This window comes from Genypterus blacodes, unplaced genomic scaffold, assembly GCF_046128005.1.
Source record: "Genypterus blacodes isolate CSIRO-AG114 ecotype Tasmania unplaced genomic scaffold, CSIRO-AGI_Gbla_v1 ptg000048l_1, whole genome shotgun sequence".
Taxonomy (NCBI): Eukaryota; Metazoa; Chordata; class Actinopteri; order Ophidiiformes; family Ophidiidae; genus Genypterus; species Genypterus blacodes.
Genome location: NW_027466861.1, coordinates 2,926,942 through 2,939,860, shown reverse-complemented (window position 1 = coordinate 2,939,860; position 12,919 = coordinate 2,926,942). Strand labels below are relative to the sequence as shown.

Below are 12,919 nucleotides of genomic sequence, written 5' to 3'. Positions count from 1 at the left end.
GTGTTGCGATTACCTGCCAAGAAGCATTGATACGACGTTTACAGTACGAGAACCTCAACGACCTTCATGCCTGTGGCAGCAATGACGAAGGAGCGAGGCGGAGGGAGGATCATGATGCAGACACACAGAAAGACTCAGACTTAGAATTATATGTAGAGAAGTGACAGTGAACAGAGAGTTTGCACTGTTGACTTATCAGTCCTCTGGCCCACACACACACACACACTGCTGAACTGCTGGCCAGGAGGCTTTTTTATTATGCATCATCTTCACATTAGGTCTGATTCATTTGCCAACCCGTGGTGTCATTCCCAAAGAGATTACCCACTAGTGAACTCCGACTGCCTAATGCATCCATTTGTCTGGTCGCAGGCATCGGCAGGGGGTGTGTGTGTATGTGTGTGTGTTGTGTGTGTGTGTATGGCCAGGCCTGCGGGCGCAGAGGACAGGCTGACTTTGCGAGACTTCAAAAATGATAAAGCCCCAACATCTGATCGGCGGGAAAAATGTCTACTCTCATTCTCCCCAAGTAGTTTTGCTTGAATGATGGAAATGTTTGCGTCCTTTCTTAATGAATCAGCCTGACGAATGATGTTTGTGCGGAAATGACAGAAATGGTTGGCCGATGGTTTTCGTTTCAAAAAAAAAGTTGAGATGAGAATTTTAATGTCAAAATCCAGTTGAAATTGCTTTGTTCCCTTAAAAAGGACACGGTAACATTGAGCAAACTTAACCGCGGTACATTTGGCTCACTCACCACAGGTTTGTCCTCCTGCAGACGCCAAACACACGACGGCCAAACTCTCCCGGAGATAGATGATGCATTCCTGGATCGAACAACTTCCTTTCAAACCCCCATGAGTGCTCTTATATGTTTCATTCATTCATTAAATCCCAGCTTATTGCTAAATCAAGTTCTCGATTTTGATTTGATTCATCGCGCCGCTTGCTTGTCTCGTGCTTCATCGCAGGTCGGACTGTAATGTTTGACGTGAGCGCCCCTTTGACATTTCACACGAACCCATTTGCTTTCTTCGCAGTAAGTGAGCACTTGGGTTGAGTGCCTCCAGGCGTTATAAAGGATAAATGTTACACACTCATACACCAGTGCACACACCGCACATCATTGACCTTTGCAGACTTTGTTTATGTCAGCGCATTTAATCCAGGAGCCACCAGAATATAAATAGCACAAGGTGACGGAGAGACACTGACTTCTTGACTTCTTCCTCCCCTCACGTCTCCTCCTCCCTCCTCCCTCCTCCCTCTGTCCTGATCCCTCTCTCCTCCCTCTCTGCTCAGGGCGCGCCTGGAAGAACTGAGAATGTTCCTGGAGAACGAGACGTGGGAACTTTGTCCCGTCAAGTCAAACTTCAGCATCGCTCAGCTCCACGTGAGTAGAGATGCCGCCCCACAGCATTCATTTACTCTGGCGTCAGCTGTCCCTCGCACTCTGTTACATTTGCATAAGGATATGAACTCAATATGATCCATGTGTGGGTGTATATGTACAAGAGCAACAGCTTGTATTAAAGCACGAGAAGCTAAGTTCATAGCACATCATGAAACGCTTTAGGCTGTTTTGTGCAGAGGAGAGCCACAACAAAACTTCAAAACTTAAAGACAAATCACATCTAGTCATATTTGCTTCATCTTACAAGTGTAACTGATCCTCCAAATCCTCCAATTTTGACAAATACACTTCAAAACTTACTTATATTTCAGAATGTAAACATATTTTTCTCTCCGTGTCAAGATCTGTCGTCCTTCTAAGCTGTCTCTCTGTCCCTCACTTGTCCACCCAGGAGTTCAAATTCATGGAGCAGTGCCGCTCCCCGTCCCTCTCCCCCAGCAGACAGGCCACGTCTGCGTCGTCGCCGTCCGCCCCGGCCCAGGAGGAGCTGTCGCTCTTCCAGCAGTACAACCAGGAGGGAAACCCGTTTGAGATGCACATCGAGCAGAAGGAGGAGGAGACAGAGGATGTGCTGGCGTCTAATGGGGTAGGTGTCCACAGGAAGACATGGGTAAGACTGTGAGAAAAATGTGTCCGTCAGATGTCGTATGCAAATCACTCGCCATACATGCGGGAACGGAGGGAAAGATCAAAAGTCCTTTCACAACACTGGCTGAGCTGTGTCTTCTACGCACATCTGCCACATCCATCTCATCTTTCTCGCGTGGCTCACCCGCGGATCGTATCAAATGATTGCCCGCTTCATTGGCTGTCAGTCAGAGACGCCCACGCCTGCGAGCGTTTGACTCGAACAAGGTACAAACGCGACAATAAAGAGCCCATTATTAATGGGGGTCAGTTTGCTCTTTATGACTCAGAGCTGCTGTCAGCTAGACTCTTGTTAGCGGAGCCTGTCAGGATGCCCTGTCTGCATTTTGACGCATCGTCTGATCATAAAATATGAGCCGTGAAATAGACATTAAAGGCAGCGGTTACATCCAGTGGGAGGGAAAGTGATACACTGAATACTACCTAATGGACTAGATTAGTATCCCTCTGCACCTTTAATTGAAAAATGTTCCACAATGTTCCGAGCACCTCAAAAAACTTAACAAGATCAACTTTTTCTACATGTTTCTCCCTGTTCAACTTATTTCTTCCTCCTCTTCCTCCCCCTCTTTGTCTTCAGTATGAGTCAGACGAGCTGGAGAAGAGTGTGTATCAGGATTATGACAGCGACAGCGACGTCCCAGAGGAGCTGAAGCAGGACTACGTGGACGAGCAGACGGGCGATTTGCCCCTCAAGAGGTCAGTGGCGGGTCAACGCCGCTTTCCGTCACAGCGTTTCCCTCAGCGACGCATGGTCCAGGCGCTGACGGCTGAAATATGCTCACATGTCCCCTACTTAGAATTTATCACCACGGAAACGTCCAGGTGTCGTCGTTATTTCCATGAACTTGGACACAAAGGAGGACTCCTCTCCTCTATCTAACCCCTGCTAAGTATGCGTAAAGCTCACATCACTGTCTCTTCCCTCTGCCCACCGCCGCAGCGACTCCACCTACGTGTTTCATGAATCATAAAAGATTAATGACTGTTTGATAAACACAGAGGCAATCACGCATTCCTGTGAACCTTGCCGGAAATCCCTTTTCATAATAACCTGCAGGTTTGAGAAGAGTTTTTGTATTTTGTTTGTGTTATTACTCCGTTTGCGTCGGGGGCGGGGTTGAAGCAGGATTCAGAGGGTTATGCAAAGGTAACGTGCCATCTATGAATCTTTACAGTTTAGGGAAACCTCACCACAGCTGCACGGCGAAATCAGATGCATTACTTATTCAGCAGCTCCTCATAATGGAGCCGCACACTATAACGAGCATTTCCCGTCATGTAATGTTCAATGACTTATTCATGGTGTTGTGACTTTCACGAGTAGCGCCGTGATCTGGTTTATTCCGCCTGACGTCTCGCCTCGGTCCTCAGTCTCGTGTATTAACCTGGTATTAGCCCGTGGTCACTAAAATGATAATTATTCATTCTTATAAGCGGGAGTCACTTACAGGTAATTATTTTGTGGGTTGTACGGTCACATTCAGGAATTAGAAAGCCTGTGTAATGACTTCTAGTAAATGTGACCTAGTGATTGGTGTCAGGGGTTCTGATATCTCTAAGACCGGCAGCTCCCAGGCTTCGTGGTCGGGGTCCTCCAGTGCATCTTGCCGCTGTGTGATGGGTCCGAATTGATCAATTACAAGACTCGCGACCAGAACCAAGGATTTGAACCCGCCTGACCGCTGTGGACGATTAGCCACATCAACGCGTATTAGTAAGTCTGACCTTTCCCTCATGCCGCTGACCTACTTCCTCTTATTTCCTCCTCCCACGCCGATCAGCGTTTCCCGAGAGACGATAAGGAGCAAGAAAAAGTCAGACTACAACCTTAATAAGACCAACGCTCCGATTCTCACCAACACTACCCTCAACGTCATTCGGCTCGTTGGTGAGACCCACACACACACACAGACACACACATACATACACAGAGCTGGCTGAGATTTCCATTATTCTCCAATTTAGCCGGCAGCTCGCAGGGAGAAGCACGCTCTTGTCTTTGCAGTGAAGTGTGTGACTGGTCCACTCGTACGCTGGTTAGCTCTCGCCCTGACCTCTGACCTTTTGTCTCCTAAGAGGCCCGGGCAACTCACGTGCGAGACAAGACATTTTTTGACTCTCTGTGGTGTAAAAAAATAAAAATAAAATTGCCACACGAGTTGATTTAATATCAAAGGCTTATTTCAAAGTCAAACTTTTGGCACGTTGTCACTTCAGAACTTTCCGAGTGGCGAACGTACCACAAAAAAATTGGCGTGTTTATGCCTTTGTTCTCCCCCACAATAGGCGATATTGATCCGGAGCCGCCTGGAAATACTCGAAGCGGGGGGACTGAGTGAAAAACCCAAAGTTTGATTTCAGACAATCACTTCTAATTCTGCCACTGCGGCTCTTCGACTGCGTCTTTATGTGGAATTGGAAGGGCAGAATGGGTGTGAATGAAATAGTGCTGGCTCAGTGGCAGAGCCTCGGCGATCAGGCTTATTTCTTCTCTCGTCTCCCATTTATCAGCTCTGACTCAATGGTAACCACATTACACCCTATACCCCTGTACTTATTGCTTTTATTACCTCCTTGGTAAATGTAATCTTTCCCCTGGAGCGTGTATGCAAAGGCAATGGGAGCCTGCCAGCCTTCTCCCCCTCAGTGATGTGGTTCCACCCTGATTAACTTACTGTAGCTTAACTCTTTTAATCTCCTACTTGATTTACTTAACAGCTGAAGCATTTAATTCAAGTAGACCCATATTGGATTTTAAGTCACACATCCCAAAAGAAAACCACACAGAGCATAGCCACGTTGTGTAGCTTTGGAACCCTTTTGTGGATCTTTGTGTGTCTTCTCCGCACAGGGAAATACATGCAGATGATGAACATCCTGAAGCCCATCGCCTTCGACGTCATCCACTGTGTGTCGCAGCTCTTTGACTACTACCTGTACGCCGTCTACACCTTCTTTGGACGCAATGACATGGTACAGTATTACTGATCCGCTTTACTGTCCGTTTACTTCAAAGGTCAATAAGAGAGAACCGAGAGCAGTATGTATCCTAAATATTTTAAAATGAGAAGAATTTCTAAACGAAGATTGGCTCAGTTTGTGGAGTTTGCATTCGTACTTGCTTACTCAGTTGACTTTAAGTTCCGCTCCACTGCTACATTAAGAGATATGTTACTATAAAAACATCCTGCATTCATTCTTTATCGTGATAAATTTTGGTTTTCCTCCGTGTTACGCCTCGCCCTTATCAGATAATGTACAGTGAGTGAAGATAAGAGCGTCGCTTCCCTCTTTCTTCTTTCCACCATGGTTAGAATTCCCACTAAGGGATGAAGGTTACTCACTCACTCTGGCAGGCCAACACCCCCCCTCTCCCCCCCACAACTCCCATCTCGGGGTCTGGCTTGTCATTTATATGCCATAGGCAAGAAAACAACATTTGTGTCAGCGTTGCCCTCAGGGAGAAGGGGGGGGGGTGGGGGGGGTGGGGGGGCGGGTAACGACGGCGACAAAATGACTGCTGTCCTAAGGAGGAGGAAGAGATGAAGAGGACGAGCGCTCCACAGGGAGCTTCCAGTAGTAGAGATTAGCAGTGGGGTTTTGTCTGTGCGCCCGTCGAGAAGAAAGGGAATTTGACATCTCGGCAGGGGGTCCCATTTTTTGAATGTCTTCTGCCATGCACCAGTGTGTTTTCATTACATCCTGACTCGGGGCATTTTATTCAGATCTGACTGGGGTTAAATTATCCTCTTTACATACACATAATGTTTCTTTTCTTCCTCTTCCTCTCACTGATCTCCTTCAACGCGTCGTCTCTTCTCTCACTCCCGTGTCAGTCTTCATCTGTTTTGCTCTCTGGCTTCCCTTGGTTTTTCTGCTTTGCCTCCGCTCCCTCATTAAGTGTCATTATATGAATCCACACATTTCATTAATGGCCTCACCTACAGTAAAATGCTAATGTCCCCATGAATCTTTAAAAAGCTTCTGGAAAATTTGCTATGCGCACACGGGTATTGTGACCTAGGGACTGCTCTCCTCACACCGCTGGAGTCAAGATGGAGCTGCTCCAGTGCTCCACTTTAGGAGTAATGGGTGAAATAAATATTCAAAAGGGTAAACACTGCATTATCTGTGTGTGTGTGTGTGTGTGTGTGTGTGTGTGTGTGTGTGTGTGTGTGTGTGTGTGTGTGTGTGTGTGTGTGTGTGTGTGTGTGTGTGTGTGTGTGTGTGTGTGTGTGTGTGTGTGTGTGTGTGTGTGTGTGTGTGTGTGTGTGTGTGTGTGTGTGTGTGTGTGTGTGTGTGTGTGTGTGTGTTGGCCCCGTTAAGTCAAGCTTGCACCATGAGCTCTGTCGCACACACATATGCTAAAGATGCATTAGAAGCTGCGCTCCTGGCTTTTCTATCCCCATTAACGCCCAGGCTCTCAGCTGCTGTTACCAAGCGGCACATTTACTAAACACATACACAGAGATGGATATTTCTCCAACGCATCCATTCGTGGAAGGAGAAGGAAGATATATCAAGGTAAAGATGGAAGATAGGACAAGATGATAGCAGCCAAAGATGGATAAAGACGGGAAAAGTGTGAAGGCGCAGAGGCCCGGTAACAAAACAATCAAGCAGGGAGAGAGGGATGATGCTGGAGGTGCACACACACAGATCAGAGAAGCACCCCAGTCTCTGAGAAATGAACGGTAATCTCTGCCGGAGTGGAGGAAGATTTCGGCTTTATTTCAATTTCCCGGAATCCCGCCTGTATTGCGCGGCGCCGGATGTTATCCATCTCGCGTCCGCTCGTGCAAAAGTATGAAACGGGACCTCTGCTTGCTTTAAGATCACAGACGAGGATGAAGAATAAAAGATCCAAGAATGTGCTCACATCTGTCAACATCACCAATCACAGTTCCAGTTGTGAGGCAAAACATATTTTTCACACTTCCCGCGCATATGGGATGATGTATTACTCATGCTTCCACTTCCAATAACTATCCATCAAACGTGCCAGGACTTCTGAAATGTGTTAATTAGGAATGAAAGGCTTTGATGCGTTGGTGTGTAATTGTTCTGTGAGATGAGTCCCTTTAATGATTTAGAATCCCATTTCCGTACAAAGATGTTTTAGTTCTTGTTATATATATAAATGTGTATTATTTTGTATTCATTTGTCAGAGGAGTTATACTTAGTAAGACCCTTAACCCTAAATATGTGGATAGTTTAATATGTTGGTGAGAGAGAATATGTATGCCAGGACACACTTAAAGTTTGTTAATTAGTTTTAACCTCCTTACATAATTAACATTTTCCATTGTTTGTTTACTTCACTTGCTTGTAACTTTTAATTTGAGCCTCTGGCTTTATGTCTTTCCTCTCTGCTGTCCATCTGTGGTCCGTAGCCTGTCCCCAGCCCGTCTCTGCCCTCTCAGGGTGGCAGAGAGGCGGGCAGTGCCAGGCCCGTGGGCCCTGCTTGCCTGGTAAGCGCTAGAACCGACCGCACAAGGTCACGCTCGCCTTGTGAGTCCAAATACTTCTTTTAGCGCTTTTGCGGTGTGTTTGATTCAGCACCTTGTAAAGCGGAACATCATTTGACATCAAGCACATCGGAGAAGTGATTTCAGAAGTGTTTGGACGGCGAGTTTGCTGTGCATTCAACCCCTTCATCCTCCTCCTCCTCCTCCTCGTACCCCCCTGCCTGTCATCTACTGTAGTCGACGTGAAGTGTTTGACTTTGATGAGGGCGACTTTCATCCCTCTCTTTCAGATTAGAGTGGGAAATGAGCACAGAGTAGAGATACCCTTGTCTCCCAGTACGTGAGATGAGAGTGGATGTAACCGTGTGTGCTTCTATAGCAGGCAGCTAAAGAGTGATTCAACCATAGTGTGTCCTTATGCAGAAAGATATGTGTGCACAGAGTACTAAAACTGTGTGTGTGTATGTGTGTGTGTTGTGCTTTACAGTATGAATCCTCGGGCCTAGGCCTTATCAGCAGCAGACTCAGAACCACACTGAACCGGATCCAGGAGAGCCTCATTGATATGGTGAGTCTCTCTCTCTCTCTAGCTGTTTCTCGTCCCCCCCTCTCTTTCCCTAGCTCTCTCTCTTTCTCTCTCTCTCTCTCTCTCTCTATAGCTGTTTCTCGCCCCCCCCCCCCTCTCTTTCCCTAGCTCTCTCTCTCTCTCTCGCTCTCCCCATCCATTACCTCCCTCTCTCCCTCTCTGCCCCTGCCACGATCACGCTCCCCCTTCTGCTCTACCCTCTCCTGTCCTGGTGTACCTCTCTGCTCTTTATGACACTCTTTGTATGTTTTTCAATCCAGCCGCTTTTTCAACCCCCCCCCACACACACACACACACACACACACACACTTTACCCCCAAAGGCTGTGTCGCCACAAAATGCATTACAGGTCATCATTATCTGGCCAGTGGTCACATGCACACACACACACACACACACACACACACCTACCTCGGTACGGGTGGCCTCTTACACAGAGGGAGCGAGGTGTGTGTGCCTGTGTGTGTTATTCCATTAGGGCTCTCTATAAGGGCTCCCTTCACGAATACTAGATAGCGACGATTAGTCCTCTTTGTCCACCTCTCTCCTCTCCTCTCCTCTCCTCTCCACTTCTCTCCTCTCTAATAGTTCACCCTCTCTGTTTTTCTTCCACCTCTCAATGGAGCACAGGCCTTCTTTGCTCGCACTCGACTCATTTGTACGCTTAAATGTCCTCTTTTTTTATCGACCATCAGAGCTTGTTTTGTAACCCTAATGCTTCGGCCCCTTGATTGTACTTACCATGGTCACAGATCTTCTATTTCTGCCTTGAGTGCCTTTAATTAGGAATAAAAAGAAGCAACAATTCCTTAAGTCTTTATCCAGCTCCAATTTGAATAGCACAGCGTTTAAGGGAGTAAATTAGCTTCTTCACACGTCATGTATACAAGTTGGTAGAATTGAAATTGGCACAAATCGGAGTATGTGTATTCCAAGCGACAGACGGAGATTGTGCACTTGTAAATAGATTTATTCAGGCATGTAAAGTCTTAATTGGTGTGTGCCGTCTCAAAAGTGTTGCGGTTTCTCAGAGAGCGCCGGACCGCTGTTTATTCCGTACATGTGTGTGTCGCTTAGTAAATATCTAATTGGCTCCATTTCAGTGTGATTACGGTGTTTATGTGTCTCGTGTCGGAAGTTCTATTGTGCGAGCGAAAGGCGCCGAGTGATTTGATGGAAGGCTTCGCCGACCGTGTGACTGCTGCATGCTGAGTCGAACGTGACAGAAATGTCACTTTTGATAGCGGCCCTGTGACAAGCTGCCACACTGTCCATCACAGCTCCAAAATCTCATTGTTAAGGGAGGGAAGACGGAGGAAAGTCGGCTTCCACAGTGAGGATGGGAACGCTTTTTTAAAATACCTCAAAACGGCTATTTGCTCATTATTGTAGCAGCGTAGTATTTTTGCTGTCACGGGAGATGAAAGAAAAATACACAGAAAGAGAAATACAGCAAGTGAATCATGAATAAATGATGGAAACGTTTAATGTAGCAGCAGGTCTGTTCCTTCCTCAGAGGGCATTATGGCAGCTTGTTACACCTCGGATAAATCCCTGCTAAATTGCAAGCCACCTTCAAATGTCAGACAGTGAGTGTGTGTAGACTGTGTGTGTGCGTGTGTAGACTGTGTGTGTGCGCGGCTCGGGCAGATGACGAGTCTACCGTGGGGAATATCTTCATCTGCTTTAAAATATTCCACGGATGGAAGGGAGACAGACAGGGACAGAAATGAAGGCAAACTTTCAAATGACGCCCAGAGAGGTTTTGTCATTTTCGGTCCTTTCGGAGCTATTTAACCCCCCCCCCCCTCCCACAGGGAGAGACAGGCAGACTGCTTCTGTCCAATCCAAGGCTTTGACTCTGTCCTCGCTCATATGCAAAACCGTTTTTAGCTCATCTCGATAAATCATTCAGCGGTGGGAACATTTTCCAAATTCTCCCATCACTCCCCGTTTTATTGCTTTCCCTCTCTCTCTCTCTCTCTGCTCTACTGTTTTTCACATCACGACCCCACACATAAATACCACGCCTCTGTTTCCGAGGCGGTCATCACCAGGGTATTGGTGCGGACATTTTTCGAATTGGCAAAACTTTACGTTACCTTTTTTCTTTCCAGCTGCCACATCCTCATTATCATTCATTTCCTGTTTCCCACAAGTCATTCTGTAGCGAGGTCACACGGTCTACACATCCTTCTTCTCTCTGATAGGTACACTCGCTCTGACGTGGAAATGTACACTCCGCACCGGCACGTGGAGTACACAAAGGGCGCCGCCACACCTGCATACAAATACCACAATACACACTCAAGAGATTGCGACAGGGGTAGACCTCATTTGTAAACACATTATAAAGTTAATTGCGCGGTGCGTTTCAGCTGAGCCGTCGAATCCTTTGCGGTTTTGCCGGTGTCTCGACTGCTTGATTCTAAAACCAATGTGTTGTTAATGAATCCGGGTCCCCGATGGCTGGCGGCAAGATTCCATCTCATCTCGTCTGAGGTACGCGGGCGGCCTCGGCTTAAATTGGGAGCTCCTGGGGAAAAAAAGTAAAAGATCGTCCCCCCTGCTTCTGTCCTGGCGTTCTGTTGCCTCCCTTAATGTTGATTACTTTTCTTAAACCGCTGTCATTTTATGAGCTTTCATTGTCGACCACAAATGTATTTTACATTTGTGAAATTGAATTGGAAATTTGTCCCTATTTTCTCCATGTTTTGCCCACTAAAACTCAATTAAAGTTCTTTTTGAATGAAGGAAAAGGGACCTGAGTCAAAGCTGCTAAATGTGAATGATTATACTAATATGTGAATTATTATTCTAATAATTAGTTATGATGTAATGTTTGTACCTCACAAAGTGGAGTTTAAAATGCCACCAAATTAATTCAGTGATGGCAAAAATGTATCCGTTAAAATAGATCATTTATGTGTCGTTTTCACTCACTGTGCACAGGGAGAGTAGAGGTGGATCCCAGTAGGCCACGCGGTGCGGCGCTCTGGGGCTTTCTCTTTTTGGCCGTTACATTCATTAGTTGTAAACGCGTCGGTGGGAATGTTTGGACAGTGGTTTGCTGATACTGGATACTGAAGTCATATCAGGATATTAAACAAAAGCACTTGTTGAGTTTTCCCTACAGCTGAGACCGTCTGCTGCAGATGATGTTGTGTCATTTCCAAAGAAGGCAGCTTCTGGTTAACTTCTGCGGCGACCTTAACCTCCCGCTGTTTACTGTTTCACTCCGTCCATTTTCCTTCTAATCCCTTTTGTAAATCTCATTTTTCTTGTCCTCTCCTCTCCTCCCTCCCAGTCCTCCGTCCCAGCTTATCTGTTTGTCCCATCGCTGCCTCCTCTTTAACAGCTGTGTTCCAGTGATTACACACCTCTTAAATACCTCGTAAATCTCAGCACTTTGGTTCAGCACAGTTTATTGGCGACCTCTTGGCGGAAACCCAATTTTGTGTTTATGTGTGTGTGTCTGTGTGTGATTTTCAGCGAACCAGGGCAAGGCTGAAATCATAGGAATGGAAGTCCTGCTTGATTTTCCATTGTTTTCTGTTTAATTCTAATCTTTCAATTGAGGAAGTTAACACATAATTGTGTGATGGTGCGCTGTGTGTACGTGCGTGTTTGTGTGTGTCTGTTGGGATGTTCAGCTTGTGAACAGTTGGACTTTGGACTGACGCCTGGCATTAGGCAGGAGTGAGATGCAGGCATAATTTCGGTTTTGGCCGTCAGCGATCTGGCAGTGAGGATGCCTGCACATCTGTACACACACACAGACACAGACAGACACACACACAGACACAGACAGACCCACACACACACACACACACACACACAGGAAATAAGCAGAGACACTAGAGACACAAATAATTGGGCCCATTTTCCTTCATGATCATCATATTCTGCGTAGACGAATGATGAAGTGGACCTGCCATAGCTCTCACTTACTCCTCACCGCTGATAGCCAGTCACAGCTCCATTACATGACCAGACTCGCTGTGAACCATAAAATGAGGAATTCTGCCCGTCACCTGAGATACGGCGGCAACTGAACAGTTATAATGAACTGACTGTGGCTTGCAGGGCACGTTTGAAACGAGCAGAGCATCAGTAAGTAGGCAGACGTAACCCTTCTGTCCGACTGAGCCCAGACAAAATCCCACAATCTTACAGCAGAAAAAGGAAGGACAGAGACATTTTTCGACTTATGGGACATGTCCTGATAGCAACGGAGGACGAAGTGACGGATAAACACACACTCATGTTTATACTCCTGTCACAGGGACTCTAGGCCTTTGTGGTGGTTTTGCTTCACTAGACTTGGCACAGCAAACACTAACACACACCGATCCACATCAACGATCGCCACACAACACTTCATACAGAACACACACACAGACACTGTCCGTCTCTCACGAGGGCTTGTCACTGTCTGGACATGTGTCCTTGTTGTGTCCCGGTTGTCGCTCCCTGTGCCACCGGTCAGAGGGAGTTGCTGCTTGTCAGGGATTAGAAATCATAATTATCTTTCTTGCTGTGATTGTTTCTCCTGTACTTGTCAAAATATCTAGCTAAAGTGTTATTGACATTTTGTTGGGGTTTCAGGGGACCACACACACTCATTGACAGATCCAGCAGTAGGTAGTGCTCCTTTGATGTGTTGTGGAGCCTATTGTTCCCTAATGGATGCAGTAATTCAGCTTCACTTTAGCAGCGACTCCTCAAACACTGGCGATGACTCATCAGATCCCCCAGTGCTGCAGACGCGCTGAGAAGCAGAGTCACACACACACAGA

At 46.6% G+C, this 12,919-nt stretch overlaps 1 protein-coding gene across 2 annotated transcripts in view; it reads left to right on the top strand.

Moving 5' to 3' along the window:
- Positions 1–12,919, top strand: part of vps50 (VPS50 subunit of EARP/GARPII complex) — a 66,768-nt gene that overhangs the window by 38,623 nt on the left and 15,226 nt on the right. Inside the window, exons 17-22 of one of the 2 annotated variants that reach the window (XM_076149915.1) lie at positions 1,303–1,393; positions 1,806–2,000; positions 2,643–2,761; positions 3,847–3,953; positions 4,917–5,038; positions 8,022–8,102. In XM_076149915.1, the coding sequence (XP_076006030.1) occupies positions 1,303–1,393; positions 1,806–2,000; positions 2,643–2,761; positions 3,847–3,953; positions 4,917–5,038; positions 8,022–8,102 (715 nt within the window). Of the gene's footprint in view, positions 1–762; positions 1,000–1,302; positions 1,394–1,805; positions 2,001–2,642; positions 2,762–3,846; positions 3,954–4,916; positions 5,039–8,021; positions 8,103–12,919 lie in introns of those variants that run through there. The other variant, XM_076149917.1, reaches the window with a different exon arrangement.